Source organism: Lycorma delicatula, chromosome 7 (genome assembly GCF_047948215.1).
Source record: "Lycorma delicatula isolate Av1 chromosome 7, ASM4794821v1, whole genome shotgun sequence".
Taxonomy (NCBI): Eukaryota; Metazoa; Arthropoda; class Insecta; order Hemiptera; family Fulgoridae; genus Lycorma; species Lycorma delicatula.
In genome coordinates this window covers 7122438-7141558 of record NC_134461.1, presented here as the reverse complement: position 1 = coordinate 7141558, position 19121 = coordinate 7122438, and the positions used below count along the sequence as shown (strand labels likewise).

The following is a 19121-nucleotide window of genomic DNA, read 5'->3' as shown; positions in this document are numbered from 1 at the left end:
ATTCGATTTTTCAGTCAAAAGCCATACGAAATCACTAATTCTGTCTCTTAAGTAACGTCCTAAAAATTTTAGTAAGACCTCTTTTCACCGGGGTAGTTGTAATCCGAACGAAATTTTTCACTAGCCGTAACTCGCAAACGAAGCATCTTAGGAAATACGTCTATTATTTTTGCGAGTAGAATAGGCGATGAAAGTCCTGGCAGAACTTTGTAATACATTCATAAAATTTAAAGGGTTTTTTAATCTCATATTATATTTTCTATAATTTTTAATTTAAATAATTAATACTCTTTAAATCTTGTACTTTAATTTTAAGTCTTGATAATATTTTTTTCTAACAAAGTTTTATATACTAGTTCGAATTGTAGTATTCTTCGTATAATATATAATCACCGAATCTGCAATAAAAAAATCACTATATGTATATATAATCACTACATACTGTGTTTTTATTATTTTTTTTGTAACATCTACGTTTAATAATATTTTTGTTAGACGATTAGCCGCAACTAATCCTTCGATCTGTTTATAAATTTTATTATTAAAAGGTAATTATTTCTGTTTTAAATTTTTTTCATAATTTTAAAAATAAAGATAATTTATTTGATAACGATATTATTTTCATCATTACTTGATTTTTTTTCCGTTGTAGTATATTATTATGCGAGTATAAATAAGTTATAATTTCATTTTCGTTTGTTGCGTATGTTTGTACGATGTATGCGGTGTTTACGTTGTAATATTACAATTGTAGGCGGCTTAACGTGAATCAAAGTCATTCATAAAAACGACATAGTTATTATTAAACGACATAGTAACCGTCCCGTAACATTCTTTCTTATTAAAGAAAGTGAAGAGCAAAATTATTTTCCGCTCCTCTTTATCGGTTAGCCAAGTACGCCGTTTCGTATTTACATACTAAACCGAGCGAAACGCAGCCGATATACACTCAATCGTACGCAGCTGACACCTTCACTTTGTTTGCTACAGGGACCGGTCTAATAACGAACATAATTGCTCTCAAAGAAAGCGATTTTGATGCTTTTTCATACCTCAGGTGTTTTGCTTGCATCTGTCACGGCAGCGTAGATGACCGGCTGAATACCCGCTAAATATTTCATTTGGCTGCTTCCACACACCGTACGATTTTTTTACGGGCAAGATTCTCATTACCATAAGCTTGTTCTCAAGCGGCGTTCTAGTAACTCATGGAAAAACAACTTTTAGCGTATATTTGAGGCGGGTAAGGTAAAATTATTAAACTAGTCTTCAGTAATCTAGATTAAGTACCCCGTGATCTATCAAGGAATTAAAGGATGGATGTTTCCTGCAAGTTTTTAATTAGTCTTTGTTTAAGTTACTGCGATCTTGCTGCTGTATCGTGCAGTTTGTGAGGGGGGTGAATTGCTTTGATTACAGGCATCTTTGGGAAATTATATTTCAAATATATCAGGACTAAAATGCTTATTAGTTATTAATTCCTACTTACACGCATTCACGCGCACAATTTATTATACAAATAATGTAATTTCTTCTAAATGTATTTTTGTTTTACAGTATTGCCTGTACCAGTCGGCTGCACAGCTTGCGCGTGGTGTCAAAAGGTCAGCGGTGCTAAAGCGTTTAGTTTCAAAACAGCCAACGGCCAGAAATCATTCTGTAGCGAAGTGTGTTTCACTCAGTGTAGAAGAGCCAGTTTCAAACGAAATAAAACTTGCGACTGGTGTCGACACGTTCGACACACGGTCAACTACGTTGACTTCCAGGATGGCGATCATCAACTACAGTTCTGCAGGTAAAACGGTTAGAAATTGTATCTTTTGTAAATTATTTATTTCGATATTGTGTTTTTATACTTATATTTGCAGCGGAACAAAAATAAAAATTCTGAAAAAGACATAATTTATCCGTTACAAGTATCTGAATAATTAACGATATACTTCACCCGGTTTGTTCCTACGTTCGATTTTACAGAACTTATTAAATAAATTTGAGGCAAAATTTTCTCGAATAATATATAAATTGAAAAAACTTACATTGTCATTTGTTTTTTAATCTACATACAGCGTACGTGCGAGTTACATTATTAAATAAAAAAATATTTTCGCTAATTTAGTAGAAGCGATACGGTAATGCCCGCTTCAATCTTTATGAATTAATAATTTACTTATTCAGAGATTTCTGTTCTTTGATCGGTGTTGCCGATAATTTTGTCGCGCATTATAACGAGAGAACAAAGGAAAGCATTGTTCCATCAGATTTTGAAAATATTTTAAGTGCGGTTGAACATTTTTATTCTAGCTATGACAAATAAGATTTAGATATTACGGTTTTCAGACCGACCGTGGTGTAAAATCTTGATCAGAGCGATGCAACAAAGTACACAAATAATTACAAAATAAAAAAGTAGATGAAATTAATTACTAGATTAACTATTTAAAACTAGAAAAAAGGCGGGCCTACGACCCGCCACGAAAATGTTGCGCATGATTTTTTAAAATTTTTTGCCGACCGTAACTAAATAACGTTCATAAATTTAGCGTACCGATAGAAAAAAAAAACTTTTACAACGAAAAGCTTTAAAATCCTGAACATTTCTAGCCGTTTCTGCAGCTGTGATTTTTTAACATAGCTGTAACGCCCGCGTTTTCCTTTTTTATCCCCAAAACACAAATATAATCTTAGATAAATCATTCGTGCCCTACGCGCAGCCGTCCGGCGCACATGTAGTCCGCTCTGCGCCAATAGCAGCTAAAGTAAAAATGCGAGCGCATACGTCAAGCAAACAAACCCATCCGCCATCCTTTTTTACAGGAAAGAAATTTGTAAATACGAGAGCTTATCTCTAAAGTAAAAACCGTTTCGTCCTAAAAAATTTTATTCTGAAAACTTTATAAATATTTTTTATTTCTCTTAAACTACATACCTTGTACTACTTCTCTATACAATCCCCGGATGAATTAAGACATTTATCGTAGCGATACACCGCCTTCAATATACCCTCGTCGTATTCTTCCGCCGCCAGTCCATTTAGCCGCCGATTAACAGCATTCATCGTCACCCGCGAATCGCTAACTGCTCAAAAATTCTTTCAATTTCCCAAAAAAATGCTAATCAGAACGAGCTAAGTGCGGACTATAAGGCGGGTGATCGTAAATTTCCCATCCAAATGTTCTCAGTAAATCGCGTATCGGATCCGCAACATGTGGACGTGCATTATCGTGCAGCAGGACGACGTCGTCGGTCAGCCGCCCACGACGTCGATTTTGAATGACGCGCCGTAACTTACGTAGAGTTTCGCCGTAGGCCTCTGCATTTATAGTCGTTTCACGTAACGTGAAATCAATCGGCAGTAAACCGATCCCAACACTGTGGCCATCACTCTGCGTCCAAATGGCTGTGGCTTGACCTTTGTCCGTCTGGTTGGTGATCGAGGATGACACCATTCACTTAACTGCCGTTTTCTCTCTGGCGTGTAATACAAAATCCACGTTTCATCACCGGTAGCGATCGAATTAAGGAATTCATCGCCTTTTTCTGTTAGCGCATCAAAAATTCCAAAACAGATCCGATTCAGATTTTTTTATGACGTTCCGTTAAGAGGTGCGGCACCCGACGTGCGCAAACCTTCCTGAAGCCTAAATAGTCATGAAAAATGCGACGAATAATAGCTTTGGAAACATCAGGAAAAAGAAGGGCCAGGTCGGAAATAGTTGAGTTGAAATCTTTTCTGATTTCATCATCGACGCGTTTCAACAAGTCCTCGGTGATTGTCGAGAACTTGTTTTACTTATTCGTTACACTATCACCGTGCACAGCAACCAGCCGCCTATGAATTTCAGCCGGCTTAATGTTTTGACGGTTTAAAAAACGTACGACTCCACCTATTTCACAGTCGGCGGCAACATCGATTTTCCAGTTCATTTTATAACGTAATAACTCACACGTTTAATTACGTCTGTAATTACAGACAACAATGTAGTGTGCATTACTAGCGTGGCCATGAAGGACACAGGTCGCCGACCTTAAGGACAGAAATATCCCAGCGATCTTTACTTTAGAGATATCTCTCGTACGTGCTAAAATATAATGTAAAACTACTACAAAAAATTCAAAATCCAGAAGGCATTAATAAAATTTATTTGAGCTCGTATTTGTGTTCACGTCGAATGATGTTAGAGAGAATTCAAGAATTAATTAGAAATATTGAACCGGTTTATTTAAAAATTACTCGTAATTGGCCAAAAGTAACACAACGATTCAAAAAACAAGAGAAGACATCGATTCAAATCGATGCTAATGCCGCTCCTGTAAAAGTACATCTTTTAATTGTACTGTATTTTAAATAAATTTTAGTCGGAAGATTTTTTAAATGGTTTGGTGATTTTTAAATTTTCTCACCATTTTATTTCAAAATTCATCAACAGAGTATTGTTGCTTACGGATATTGTTATTTTTTATATAAATGACTAGTCTTTTTTAAGAAAGACTGAATATTCATAAATATAAATTCAAGGATTCGTTAACATTTTTAATATTGTAAATGTAAGTATACACGATTCATAATTATGATCTGAAGATCCGTTTTTGTACCGTGAAAATTTCTCCTAACTTTTTGAGAGGACCAAGTAATGATGTTAACTACATATGATTATTTCAAATAATGTTTCGAATAGAAATATACAGTAAATATAAGCAAAAAAAATTACGATTAAATATAAGCAAAATAAATATTTAAGAATGATGATGAAGTTAGCTTTTTATTAAGGTGTTTCAAAGCAAAACGAGCGATACCAAGCAGGAAATTTTCATATGTAGTTCGGCCATGGTTTTAGGAAATATGATTCATAAAAAAAATATTTTGTTCTTTTTACCAAATTCATTCGGGTATAAAGTGAATGGCTTCACAAGAATTATCCCTAATTGTAGAACAATAATCGATGGTAGATGATGAAAATTATTTTAAACTAAAGTAGGTCTTAAAAAGTAACATAATAAATATGTTTTTAAAATATTAAATATTAATTTTAAAATATATTTAATGATGTTAAAGAACAATTTAGATTCGGAGTAAAAGTACAAGGTGAAAAGATAAAGATGCTACGATTTGCCGATGATATAGTAATTCTAGCCGAGAATAAAAAGGATTTAGAAGAAACAATGAATGGCATAGATGAAGTTCTACGCAAGAACTATCCCGTGAAAATAAACAAGAAGAAAACTAAAGTAATGAAATGTAGTAGAAATAGCAAAGATGGACCGCTGAATGTGAAAATAGGAGGAGAAAAGATTACGGAGGTAGAAGAATTTTGTTATTTGGGAAGTAGAATTACTAAAGATGGACGAAGCAGGAGCGATATAAAATGCCGAATAGCACAAGCTAAACGAGGCTTCAGTAAGAAATATAATTTGTTTACATCAAAAATTAATTTAAATGTCAGGAAAAGATTTTTAAAAGTGTATGTTTGGAGCGTCGCTTTATATGGAAGTGAAACTTGGACGATCGGAGTATCTGAGAAGAAAAGATTAGAAGCTTTTGAAATGCGGTGCTATAGGAGAATGTTAAAAATCAGATGGGTAGATAAAGTGACAAACGAAGAGGTATTTCGACAAATAGATGAAGAAAGAAGCGTTTGGAAAAATATAGTTAAAAGAAGAGACAGACTTATAGGCCACATACTAAGGCATCCTGGAATAGTCGCTTTAATATTGGAAGGACAGGTAGAAGGAAAAAATTATGTAGGCAGGCCATGTTTGGAATATGTAAAACAAATTGTTAGGGATGTAGGATGTAGAGGGTATACTGAAATGAAACGACTAGCACTAGATAGGGAATCTTGGAGAGCTGCATCAAACCAGTCAAATGACTGAAGACAAAAAAAAAATAAAATATTGCTCGTAATGTTACAGTTTTCTTTTGTGGCAATCTTTAGGTTTGTCAATCGATATTACGGCTAAAAGTTGTTTTTTTTTTTTTTTTAGTTAAGCATACATGTATTTAGAACTTGATTAAAATAATTCATAATCGGAAACGTGATGAAAAGTTGTGCAAAATATGAATCGTTTGTTATTTAGTATACCGGCTCGTGTGTTTTTTTACATATGTGTGTAATACGTAATGTTTAAGTATTCTGAGTAATTTTTTTACGGGTACATATTTAGGTTGTTGCCAGGGGTTGGAGATTTGTAGTTTCTATTGTCCAGATGGTTGGCCAGTATCGATTACATTTTAATCACAAATATCTGACAGATCCACCAAAATTGACAGAATTGATATTCTACAAATACACCCGTACAAGGATTATACTTATACATTATGAAATATGGAAACGTACCACTGCATCCTAAATCGACTGATATAATTCAAATCTAATGCGTTTTTTGACCGCGTTCTCAACGTACACCTGCCTGAGTAAAAAAAACCTGCTAGCAATAACATTAGCCGACATCACTGTGAAAACAACAGAACCGATCGCTGAAGACGGCTTCACGAAAAAAAAAATACATTATGATATACGTTTTTAAAACGATATGATATAAAAGCGTTTGTATCTGTTAACGTTGTTTCAAAGGTTTGCAGTTTTGAAATAATCATCGACAGTTTATCTAGAAAGAAATAGGAGTAGCCGATTCGATACGGTAAAACAGCTGATTATCAGATCTTACTTTCTCCGTGAAAATTAGCTTTCTCCACGATAGACAAACCTGTCCGATCGTAATGAAGGCGATAAAATAAGTTATAAATACAAATTTTTAATTAAAATAAACTACTTAAATCGGCTCGTTATAAATCTATCGGTAATAAATCAAATTTTCTAACGCTTTCCAACGAAATTAAATAATCCTCCGCTAGGGAACTCGAGAGAGTGGACTCCTTTTTTGATCTGCGTGTCATGTGGAAGGATCGCAGAGATTGGACTATTGTGGCTGGCTTCCATCGATTCCTCGCCCTGAACAGGACGGCTGAAGGGGTATAGTAGACTAGTACCTCGGATGGCTAGGGACTGCCTGAGCAGTTGTTTGGCCGGAGGTACGCGTATCGGCGTCGAGCCACGGTTAGATAGAAATTGTGGTGACTATTTGAATGTTAGCAATCGGCGGAACGGCGACTGCACAGCCGAGGGCATGGATTACCATGCAGCCGTGAGGTGTAGCGGCATCTCGACGATGGTTGAAGAAAGTAAATGTCACGCGGGACTCTGCGATGGAGCTGAGTGGGAGTAGAAGGTCTGTCCGCCTCTCTCTTGTAGACCAGACTGGAGACCGTAAATTAACCTAAAATCAGCGGTATGAACTAAAGTAAAGTTCACTACGGGAGTAGGACTAAATTTCGTTATTGCGAACAACATTTTTGGTGGTATGTTGTTAATTTTCCTCGAATTTCGAGACATTTACTAGAAACTGGCTCGATAAAAGTTAGGCGCAGGGTTTGTGCTTCCGCGAGGTCGTTTAGACAGTTCAGAGGGCAACGATGTAGGACATTCAAGATGTCCGGACGAGAGCTACAGCGAAGGCAAAAGCCGAGTTTAAAAATTACCGGTGTAAATGTCAACCGAGGCATTTACATCGGTGGCATCCCAACGAGGCCTGGCTTATTACTGTGAGATGTAAAAAGTTAGAGGGCGAAAGACGACTCCCGTTAAAACCCATCAAGGTTAGAATTGGGGGGAGGGGGGTGTGGCGACCCCCCTCCCCTGTGGAAGGGTCACAAAGCGGGTGTCTTCCTACGGGGTTGGGATGAATCCTCTTTTCCTATATTACAAATACTGAATAGGTCAAGACTACAACATATTGAAAAAGAATAGAGGATATGAGTTTAATAGCTGCAAGACAGAAAGTTACTTCATAGTTATACTAGAGGGCCGTTCAGAAAGCTCACGGTCTGACAAAGGAAACAGAACATTTTTCGAAAAGTTTTTAATTTCCGTGCAGTGACCTTGCAATTCGATATATTTAGACCAAAGACTTCGCAACTTTTTAATATCCTCAGTATAATGCGATTTTTCCAACTCTGCAACAAAAGCGATCGTCTCAGCTTTGAAGTCAATTTCTTCAGAATTGTGAAGAGGAAGAAATCGCTGGGAGTCAAATTCGGCGAATAAGCGCATGTGAAAACACTTTGAAGAGTAAATCGTGCAGTTTTGCAGCGACAACTCGAGAAGTGTGCGCAGGCACATTATCGTGGTGAAATAGCGATTTCTTTTCGGCCAGATATGGACATTTAGCCTGAACAGCACCGTTCAATCTATCTTTTTCGAGGTAGTCTGTGAACATCCCACCATGAGTATTCTAAAAAAAACCGTAACCGTGACTTTTACTATAGATGAAACCATTTTCGCTTTCTTTGGCCACTTTCACCTGCTACCAACCGCTTTTTGTCTCCGGTATGTAATGGTGAACCGTGTTTCATCTACTGTTATAAAGTACCCAGAAATTCAGCGGAATCGGTAAATTATAATCGCTTAAATAAGTGTAAACACCCTCGAGAAGTGTTCAGTCGAATATGTTTTCGGTCGACCGTTAACTAACAAGGAAATCATCCGGCGGAAAGATTTTTCACGCCCAAAACATCGACACGGTCTGTCGAGATGTTTGCGGTGTCTGAAGCTCGCGCACCTTCAGTCGGCGATCAATTTAATACTACATTGTGAACTACCGACCGTTTTGTCGGTCATACAGATTTTGGGCGTCCCAAGCGTTCATCATCTGGAATGGATGTATGACCGCGTCAAATTCAGCACCCCGCTTTTTTTACTCGAAGAACGGTGAAATCACAAACAAGCGACTAAACCGTACGCCTGAGACTTCGCAGCACACCGTTTAAAAGTTTATACTTCACAAATATTACAGTCGTTTGGCTATACTTGCGCCGTCTGTGTTTTAGGCCAAGAACTTTCCCGATGACCCTAGTAAGATTGAAAAACGTTTCGTTAGGGATGAAGATACAAAGAACAAAAAAATAGTAAGCGTTATTACGACTTAAGCTTACAAATTCTTGTAAGAATATAATGTTATAGCTCGTGGAATTTTTATTTTTTAATCGCCGAATATTTAAAAATAAATTTCTAAAAAAAAATATCTGCAGCAGTACTTATAAGAAGAAAAATCATCGGTAAACTAAATTAAAAAATTATTTCTATAAATAATAAATTAAAAACTGCAGGTAGAAACACGTACCTGAAATTAATAATCTTTTAAATGTTTGTTAACGTCAATAACAGAATCGACTTTTGTGAATCCCCTACAGAATCGGTCGTATACATTGATCACAAAATGCAGATGTGTCAAATTCAAAAATATAATTTAATCCCGGAATTTATATCTGTTATCACCATTTGTTTATTGTTTAACAACATAGGAATTAATGATATCAAAATAAAATATTACATGCTGTAATACAGACTGGTGCGTGTGAAAGACTGTATTAATAAAATACTAGCGTGAACATCAGTCAAATAAGGATAGACATTAGAATATCCTAGGTTACAGTAAGATAATGTTTATCTAAATTCCAAGAAAAAGAAATCTTAGGCAAATTAAATAAAAGCCAATTAGGTATATTGTAAGAATAGAGAATGATTGTATTCCAGCATCCGTACAATATTTTTAAAAATTCCAATATACCAGCTCGGAAGAGGATGAAATAAAATTAAGACATTTATCGATAAAGTACGGATAGTTTTTAATAGAAAAATTATACACGCCTCGTACTATTTATATCGATCAAAAATGCATACAAAAAAAGAATAAAATAGGTAGATTTTATATTTTAAAAACCATAGTTTTATATTATCAAGAGATTATTAGAATACTACATTTGATAATATGTGCTTATTATTACTTGTTTTTACAGCGACAAGTGCCTGAACCAGTATAAAATGAACATATTCTGCAAAGAGACACAAGCGCACCTTCAGCTTCACCCGCACCTCAATAAAGATAACGGATCAGCATCTGGACCTAACAGCGGAGCGAATGGGGGTGCAGCTAACGGTGGACCTCCGTTAATAACACCCGATTTGTGGCTCAGAGACTGCAGGTGAATTTTTTCTGCAGTACGCAAAGAATTTATTCCTTCTTTGTAGCCGAGAAAACACGGTATATATTTCTGATGTTCGATGACGTTAAAGCTCCACCGTAATATCAATAAAAACAAACAAATTTTTTTCGTTTTAAATCTTTACTTCGGTATAATCACAAGCGTATATTTTACCTTCCTGACTATAGCGAAATACGCTAAGGTAAAGTATATAGATCGGTAAAGAAAATCTAAAAAGTTTGTCTTTATTAAATGTTGTGCCTTAAGGAGGCATTTAAAAAAATATTTTTACTAAAAAGAAAATAGATTTAAATAATTTGTAAAAAAATTCTTTATTTCAATGCTCTTGAGACCAAAAACTGAATCGTATGAACTTTTGTGCTATGTATGTTGGCCTGTATTTGGTCTTATGTCTGGACCCCTCTTTTACCGATTTTCTTCAAACTTTATAGACAGGTACTACCTTCAAGGGGAAAGAACGTATTAAATTTTTGCAAAAATTGGAAAAAGGGGTGAAAGTATGTTTCGATAAATTTTGAGATAAAATTTCAAATCTTTGCAGGGAAACATTAGCAAAACGTTATTCTTACAGAAGTTGAAGTTTTTTATCGACATCAGAAATGACCAAAAACCTTTATTTAATATTCACCCTTTTTTAGCAGGAGTTAATGTGAGTTTTATGAATCTATATTTTCTACATCGATAGGGCTTTAAACTGTTATAATTTTTTTTTTGCTTATCACACTCCACTGGTCTGTGGTAACAAAAATATTTTTTTACTTTTTTAAAATGTATTTTAAATTTAAATCCATTTTTCAAGTTACCCGATGCATTTCATAATGTAAAAATCTTAACGTTTTGATAGCCTTTACTGTTTAGTATTTCTTGAAAAAATAATTACTCTATAATTTTCATCCCCTACCTAGAAAATTACAACTTTATTTCTTTACAATTATTGTAGTATCTTTATATTTTTTTAAACGATTTTAAAAGTTCTCTTTTTAAATTTATTATCACCGATAAGAAATATTTTCTTAAAAAACTGATATACCTGAACGCTTTTCCTTCAGTATGGAAGCCCCCAACAAATTGAACAAAAAATGTTTTTTTCAATTTCAATTTTTTTTTAGTTTAATCAAAGTTGAATGCAAGCGCCTCCAAATTTTCAAAACACTGAAAACATATTTTTGGAATCTGTGAAGCTCATGTACTAATGTTAAAAATTTTGGTTATTGCTTTATTTTTTTGAGTATCTTGTCTTCAAAAATTAAAAATAAAAGATTTAAATACAATCAATTATCAGTTAAAAAGTAATTATTTTATCATAAAGATACAAATACACCTTAAAATGGCTGAGTTTGAAAAAAAAATATAATTGCTAGCTTTTTTCGTCTGAATAAAGGCATTAAGATTTTTTTTTACGAATTAATTTTAAGATTCTTATTCGCTTAGGTTTCTGGTATCCATATTTAATAAAGGATTTAAAAATTATTTGTTTGAATTATCATCGTCATAGTTTTCGATCAGATGCTGTGTGTAGACACAGAATTAGAATGAGCTGGTTTCAGACCAACCCGATAAGTTAATATGTTCTGACAGATGTTATATGTTTTGTATATGGTTTTTACCTTGTTTAAAGTAAGATCAGTTTCATCATCCAAACAGAAACATATTGACACTTACAAGATATCCAAAAATTTTACACGGTTACTGTCAAAAATACTGCTACAATGGTGGAATCCACTTATGCGTCGGTGTTAGGTGTTATTTTTTCTTAATTTGTACTTGATCGTTAAGATAGTTAAAGAATATAATGAAGAATCAAATTTCAACAAGTTAAAATTAGATCCGTAGTTTTTTACATCGATATATTTATTTTTTCCTTCATGCGGAGGTTTGAAAAGTCACAACAACCGCATACAAACAGCCAGACTAAAACAACAAAAAACGGTCAAAAAAGTATCATCAGCACCTCCTAACAATGCTGAGTTATTTACAAGAATATATGATGTATTGTCATCTCGGTTCTAGAGCAGCAACGGTCCATCATTTAATACAAGAAGATCACCATTTTGTCACCCTAGCTCTAAAACTATCCTATCAAATAATTTACTTTTCCACAAAGAATCTTTTCTTTCACTTTTACAGAATTAATAATTAATGGAGTAATCCTTATACTAATTATAATATTACTTAACTTAATCGTACTTAATTTAACATTGTAATCGTACTAAATGCAATTTAATATTTGTTACTTAACTTAATTATACTTGATTTATGTTATTTGTAAAAGATGAAAGATTAGGTGTCTACAAGGGTCTTGCCCGTTTTGTATTAATGCACCATCCCTTTTCTATTAATCTTTTTAGTTAGAGTAAGGGGAAAAGTAAACAGTTTTATCTTATATAGGAGGATTAGTTTTGGTTCAATTCATGATTTACTCTGGTGGAAACTCATCTTTTCTGCAGTTAAGAATCTTATCATAATTGTCAGTACAACTATATCTGTTTTAAATTATGGCATAAAATATTTAATAAAAACCCGATTCTTTTACTTTTTTTAAGACAAGTTTTATAAGTTTTAACCAGCATCAACTCCTTTGGTCATCAGTTACTATTAAACGACAACAGTCTGCAGGAAAACTTCAAAAAATTTTGTGAACAATTTGAACTGGTTTACTAAAGCGATCATTTTCATTTTACATTACTTCACATCCTTCAATTTACACAATGCTACTTCCTACGAAGTTCCAGGAGTTAATGAACTATTAACGTTTTAGGAGACTTTTTCATTCGCTTGTCAGTAGATGGTTTATCATCTGACCATTATCAATCGATCATTAATATCCTGAAAGTAGGTCTTTTTCCTACGAATACAAAAACTTAACAGTATTTTGAATTTTTTTAAGTTTAATGCGGGTATTCCATATTTATCGAAAATGCTATTTGTCAAAAGTTATGATAAAATTCTATTTGTAATGAATTTTTCAAAATTGCAACAAATAATTTGTCATTTAAAAGTCAACAACAATGTTATTAAACTTTCCTGGAATTGTATAAAACTTATTTAACTCAACCTCCTCCTGCAATAAGATTGAAAATTGTTGGTACCCCTTGGATGTTGCTTATTTTCTTATTTATATTTTTTTATAATTTCACTAATTATGGAAAAATTATCATTACAAATAATAAAAATACGCATTATGGAATCGCTTAATGTTAAACAAGTAAATAGTCATAAAATCTTTTTTAATTCATCCCCTCTGCTAATATATTCAACAAGAGGACCCGCATCCTCTTTGGCTGTTACATAACTCTTTACATATATTTCTACTTTAGAATATCAAATAATAAATTAAAAATCTTCAACATTCAGATTATTTTTGTTATTTAATGAGTAGGCGAAGGATAAGGAAAGTTTTTTTTTAATAAGAAAATAATGAATAAATATTTTATAAGGTTGTATCACGTTCAAGATACAGTCTCAGACGCAAAGAGATCACCCCACACTTTTTCCTGAATTTTTTATCGATTTATTTTGGTTTTAGGAATGGGAGAGACTTAAAAGGTTTTTTACACTATATTAATACGTCTTCAAAAATTTATGGCGAGGTTTTTACCAAAATGCACCTCTTGATGATGTCAATACTTGGTACACCCATGTCACCATATAAAACTTCACGATTATAAACCACCAGTTTCAGAAATAAGCCAAAATAAATTCACATACAAATACACGTGCACACACACACACACACACACACCCACAAATACAGTTGGTTGGTTTTTTGTAATTTTTAAACCGACTTATATAACTTATTACCTTATATAAATAAGTATGATATAATAAATAAATAGTATAATACATAACTTATCGACTTATATAAACATATTAAGAGATTCAAAAAAAGGAATCCAAAATTTTGGATATACAAAATACTCAATACAAAAGTAAATTAATTCTTCAGATTTCATCAACACCTAATTCTGAAGATGTCTTGACTATATTATAATGTAAGTTATACTCTGATTCTGTGCAATTACATTGGTATAAATCAGACATCATGATGAGCCAAGAGATTGCACTAATGAGAATCTACTTATTCCATTATTAACAAAAAAGTTACTTTTATCAGCTACATTACAGTACTGTTTTTTTTGTTTTATTAATCACACTGATTTTATTATCTTTGTTTAGGTCAGAATCACCGACTGCCTCAGACCATTCAGTCGGATCACCCAACCATCTGAGCGTATCACAGTCATCACCTAATACGTCTGACATTAAAGATGAATGTCTGCGACAATCACCTCCTTCCACATTGCAGCACACTAATGTGTGTACAGTTACTACAACGACCATCACTCCATCATCGTCGATAATTTTAGTCAACAGCAATAACAGCAGTAGCACTATTACGGCAAGAAAAACAAGACGGAGCAACGGTGCGAGATCTACCTGTAAAAACAATAAAATATCACAGAGACTCTTGTCATCATCATCGTCGCCAAGAAGTACAGGAAGTATATCACCACCGAAAAATAATAACAGCAGCAGCGCTAATAGTAATAATAATAATAACAATAATAGTAACAATAATGTTTTACCTCCTTCACTGCCACCGTACCACCCACCACTTCCTCCTCCACCTCATTTATTGCCGCCTGAGCATCCTCTTCATCGACCATTGTTACCGCAAAACATGTTGCCTCCGCCTCATCTATTCACTGACCTCGCATCAAGGGTATTTCCTCCGCATCAGCGATCACAAATCAGGCGAATACCTCAGTCATCGCCATCAAATAATCTGCCCCCTCCATTATTACCTATCAATCACAGACATCAAGCTCCTCCACACCCGTCCATTGTACCTCCCCCTCTTGCTCCCCATACAGCACCCAGTTTACTTCCTCCCACCACAATATTAATACCGTATCCTATTTTATTACCGATCCCTATACCCATACCTATACCGTTACCGATAAATATTACGAAACAAGATAATTCATTAGTATCCGAGACAAATAAACCTGATAGATTGGATAATAGTAGTAAAAATAAAAAAGAAGCGTCAGTTACTATTGAAAATAATGAAATTAAAGAACCACAGACTGCAACCAAAATAACAAATACGAGTCACTTATCTGATCGGCCGTTCCGTAAACGTAAACAACCCGTAGTCAGTATGAATGGGATTAGCGATTCCAATACAACTGAACCACCATCGGTTGTAAGAAAACAAAAATCTATTGTTCAAGCATAAAACCATTTAAAAAATGGAGGATTAAGAAATAAATTATTTTCATTAATTAAGAAATACCCAAAATTATCATCAAAACATTTATTTAAAAATGTAATCCCTATCGCCTATAAAAAATTATTATCAAATAAATTAATTTTGTCTCCCCTGTATCCATCAGATTTCTTAAGTAGGAGTTATGATAGACAAAATTTGAGGAATAAAAAGGGTGAGAACCATAATAGCCTCTGCTGATGTGTTTGTTGTTGATAAAGTATCAATCAAGGTAACCGATAAGATACACAAATAAAGATAACAATTAAATTTATGATGTCCAAATATTATGTAGATTATTGCATCCTGTTAGCCCTTAACAAATCTCTGTGCACATCCATAAGGTTTTTTAAAATAATTTACTGCTTGAAGGTTATTAAAGAACTTCATCATAGAAAACAGGCATTGACATTTTAAAATGATGAAGTCAGTTGTAAATTAACATTCACTCGATCATCACAAAATCCTCAATTATATCTGATCGACTGGAAGGTTGTTTACCTGGTATCGGCAAACCGGAACACTATACAGCATTTGTTTTTACACATGGACACGCAGGGATAGATTCAGTCACACATTAGTAACTTTTTTTTTGTCTTCAATCATTTGACTGGTCTGATGCAGCTCTCCAAGATTCTCTATCTAGTGTTAGTTGTTTCATTTCATTATACCCCCTACATCCTACATTCCTAACAATTTGTTTTACATATTCCAAATGTTGCCTGTCTGCACAATTTTTTCCTTCTACCTGACCCTCTAATATTAAAGCGACTATTCCAGGATGCTTTAATATGTAGCCTATAAGTCTGTCTCTTCTTTTGACTATATTTTTCCAAATGCTTCTTTCTTTGTCGATTTGCCACAACACCAATTCATTTGTCATTTTATCCACCCATTTCATTTTTAACATTCTCCTATAGCACCGCTAATCTTTTCTTCTCAGGTACTCCGATCGACCAAATTTCACTTACATATAAAGCAACGCTCCAAACATATACTTTCAAAAATCTTTTCCTGACATCTAAATTAATTTTTGGTGTAAACAAATTATATTTCTGACTGAAAGCCCATTTCGGCTGGGCTATTTGGCATTTTATATCACTCCTGCTTTGTCCATCTTTAGTAATTCTACTTCCCAAATAATAGAATTCTTCTATCTCCATAATCTTTTCTCTTCCTATTTTCACATTCAGTGGTCCATCTTCATTTCATTACTTTCGTTTTGTTCTTGTTTATTTTCATGCAGTAGTTCTTGCGTAAGACTTCATCCATGCCATTCATTGTTCCTTCTAAATCCTTTGTATTCTCAGCTAGAATTACTATATCATCAGCAAATCATAGCATCTTTATCTTTTCACCTTGCACTGTTTCTCTGGATCTAAACTTTTCTTTAACATCATTAACTGCTAGTTCTATGTAAAGATTACAAAGTAACGGGGATAGGGAACATCCTTGTCAGACTCCCTTTCTTATTATTTCAATTCTTCTTTCTTATGTTCTTCAATTATTACTGTTGCTGTCTGGTTCCTGTAAATGTTAGCAATCATTCTCTGTATTTAAACCCTAATTTTTTTAAAATGCTGAACTTTTTATTCCAGTCTACATTATCGAATAACTTTACTAGGTCTGTAAATGCCAAGTATGATGGTTTGTTTTTCTGTAATCTTCCTTCTACTATTAATCTGAGGCCTAAAATTGCTTCCCTTGTCCCTATACTTTTTCTGAAACCAAATCGGTCTTCTCCTAAAACTTCTTAAACTCTCCTCTCAATTCTTCTGTACAGAATTCTAGTTAAGATTTTTGATGCATAGTTAGTTAAGCTAACTGTTCTGTATTCTTCACAATTATCTGCTCCTACTTTTTTTGGTATCGTGACTACAATACTCTGTTTGAAGTCTGACGGAACTTTTTCATAAATATTACACACCAGTTTGTATAATCGATCAATCAAATCGCTTCCTCACCTGCACTGCGCAGTAATTCTACAGGTATTCCGTTTATTCCAGGTTCCTTTCTGCCATTCAAATCTTTTAATGCTCTCTTAAATTCAGATGTCAGTATTGTTTCTCCCCTTTCATCCTCTTCGACTTCCTCTTCTTCCTCTATAACACCATTTTCTAATTCATTTCCTCTGTATAACTCTTCAATATATTCCACCCACCTATCCACTTTGCCTTTCATATTATAAATCTGTGTACCATCTTTGTTTAACACATTATTAGATTTTAATTTATGTACCCCAAAATTTTCCTTAACTTTCATTTCTCTTTCCACTTCTGAACACTTTTCTTTAATCCACTCTTCTTTTGCTAGTTTGCACTTCCTGTTTATAGTGTCTCTTAATTGTGTATAGTTCCTTTTACTTTCTTCATCACTAGCATTCTTATATTTTCTGCTACGTTCATCCAACAGCTGCAATATATCGTCTGAAATCCAAGGTTTTCTACCAGTTCTCTTTGTTCCACCTAAGTTCGCTTCTGCTGATTTAAGATTTTCCTTTTTAACATTCTCCCACTCTTCTTCTATATTTACTACCTTACCTTTTTTACTCAGACCTCTTCCGACGTCCTCAAAAATCTTCTTTACCTCCTCTTTCTCAAGCTTCTCTAAATTCCACCGATTCATGTGACACCTTTTATTCAGGTTTTTAAACCCCAATCTACATTTCATTAACACTAAATTATGGTCACTATCAATATCTTCTACAGGGTAAATTTTGCAATCTATGAGTTGTTTTCTAAATCTTTGCTTAACCATGATATAATCTATCTGATACCTTGCAGTATCACCTGGCTTTTTCCATCTGTATATTCTTCTATAATAATTTTTAAACTGGGTGTTGGTAATTACTAAATTAGTAATATGTTAAGATACATCAAATAACAAAGTAGAGACATCATAATATTCAGACATTTCTTTATTCCAATTTCAAAAATGATTAAATAAATAAAACACATATTTGCTTATTAATGATTTATATAAGGACACTTTGTTATCATACGTACTCAACAGAAAACAGCACTCACAATTTAGCACAACAGAATCATTGTACAGTACAAGTTGAATATTCATGAAAGAATATTATAAAATTTTAACTTTACAACTGTGATTCCAACTTTTATGCACTTTAGATCTAATAAATAACAATATACGGTTCTATTTTCATACAAAAATTATATTGGGACAAGCACTGTCATGAAAAAAAATTTGCTATATTTAATTTATTTTGGAAGCCGATAACCCAAATGTTTTGATTAGAAAAGCGGTAGAAAAAAGTAATAAATTAATCAGTATTAGTGTTTTCTAAATTGAATTGAATTGAATTAAAAAATTCAAAAAATGAAAACATCAATAAAAATTTAACCCTAATAAAAATTAAAATTGTACAAGACAAGTGTCAAAATATTTTTAATAAAACAAATAATCATCAAAAGCGATTTTAATAAAACCGCTGTCAAAATAATAGTAAGTAATTATTTTAATAATAAATTTACTGACCCATATACAGATTTTACTCATTGTAAAGACTGAACTGATGACTCATCTAATTTCTCAAACTGTCTTTGTTGACTTTTGAAAAAGCTAAAATAATATAAATAATTTAATTAAAAACAAAAATAATTTTTAATACTACAATTGGATCAATTTGAGATCAAAATTTAATTGAATTAATACATCTGAAACTTAACTTTCATTGTGTAAATAACATCTCGTCAGACTGATTATTAACTATGAAAAAATTGTAATTATCAACACATTAAATTATTATTCTTATCAGAATTACAAAAA

At 33.3% G+C, this 19121-nt stretch overlaps 1 protein-coding gene across 2 annotated transcripts in view; it reads left to right on the top strand.

Annotated features, from left to right (window-relative positions):
- The window catches only part of LOC142328012 (uncharacterized), a 114213-nt gene extending 96974 nt beyond the window's left edge, over positions 1 to 17239 (top strand). The window contains exons 3-5 of one of the 2 annotated variants that reach the window (XM_075371448.1): positions 1558 to 1795; positions 9854 to 10039; positions 14237 to 17239. In XM_075371448.1, the coding sequence (XP_075227563.1) occupies positions 1558 to 1795; positions 9854 to 10039; positions 14237 to 15302 (1490 nt within the window). In that variant the 3' untranslated portion in view covers positions 15303 to 17239. The remainder of the gene's footprint in view (positions 1 to 1557; positions 1796 to 9853; positions 10040 to 14236) is intronic. The other variant, XM_075371449.1, reaches the window with a different exon arrangement.
- Positions 17240 to 19121: the final 1882 nt, after the last annotated feature.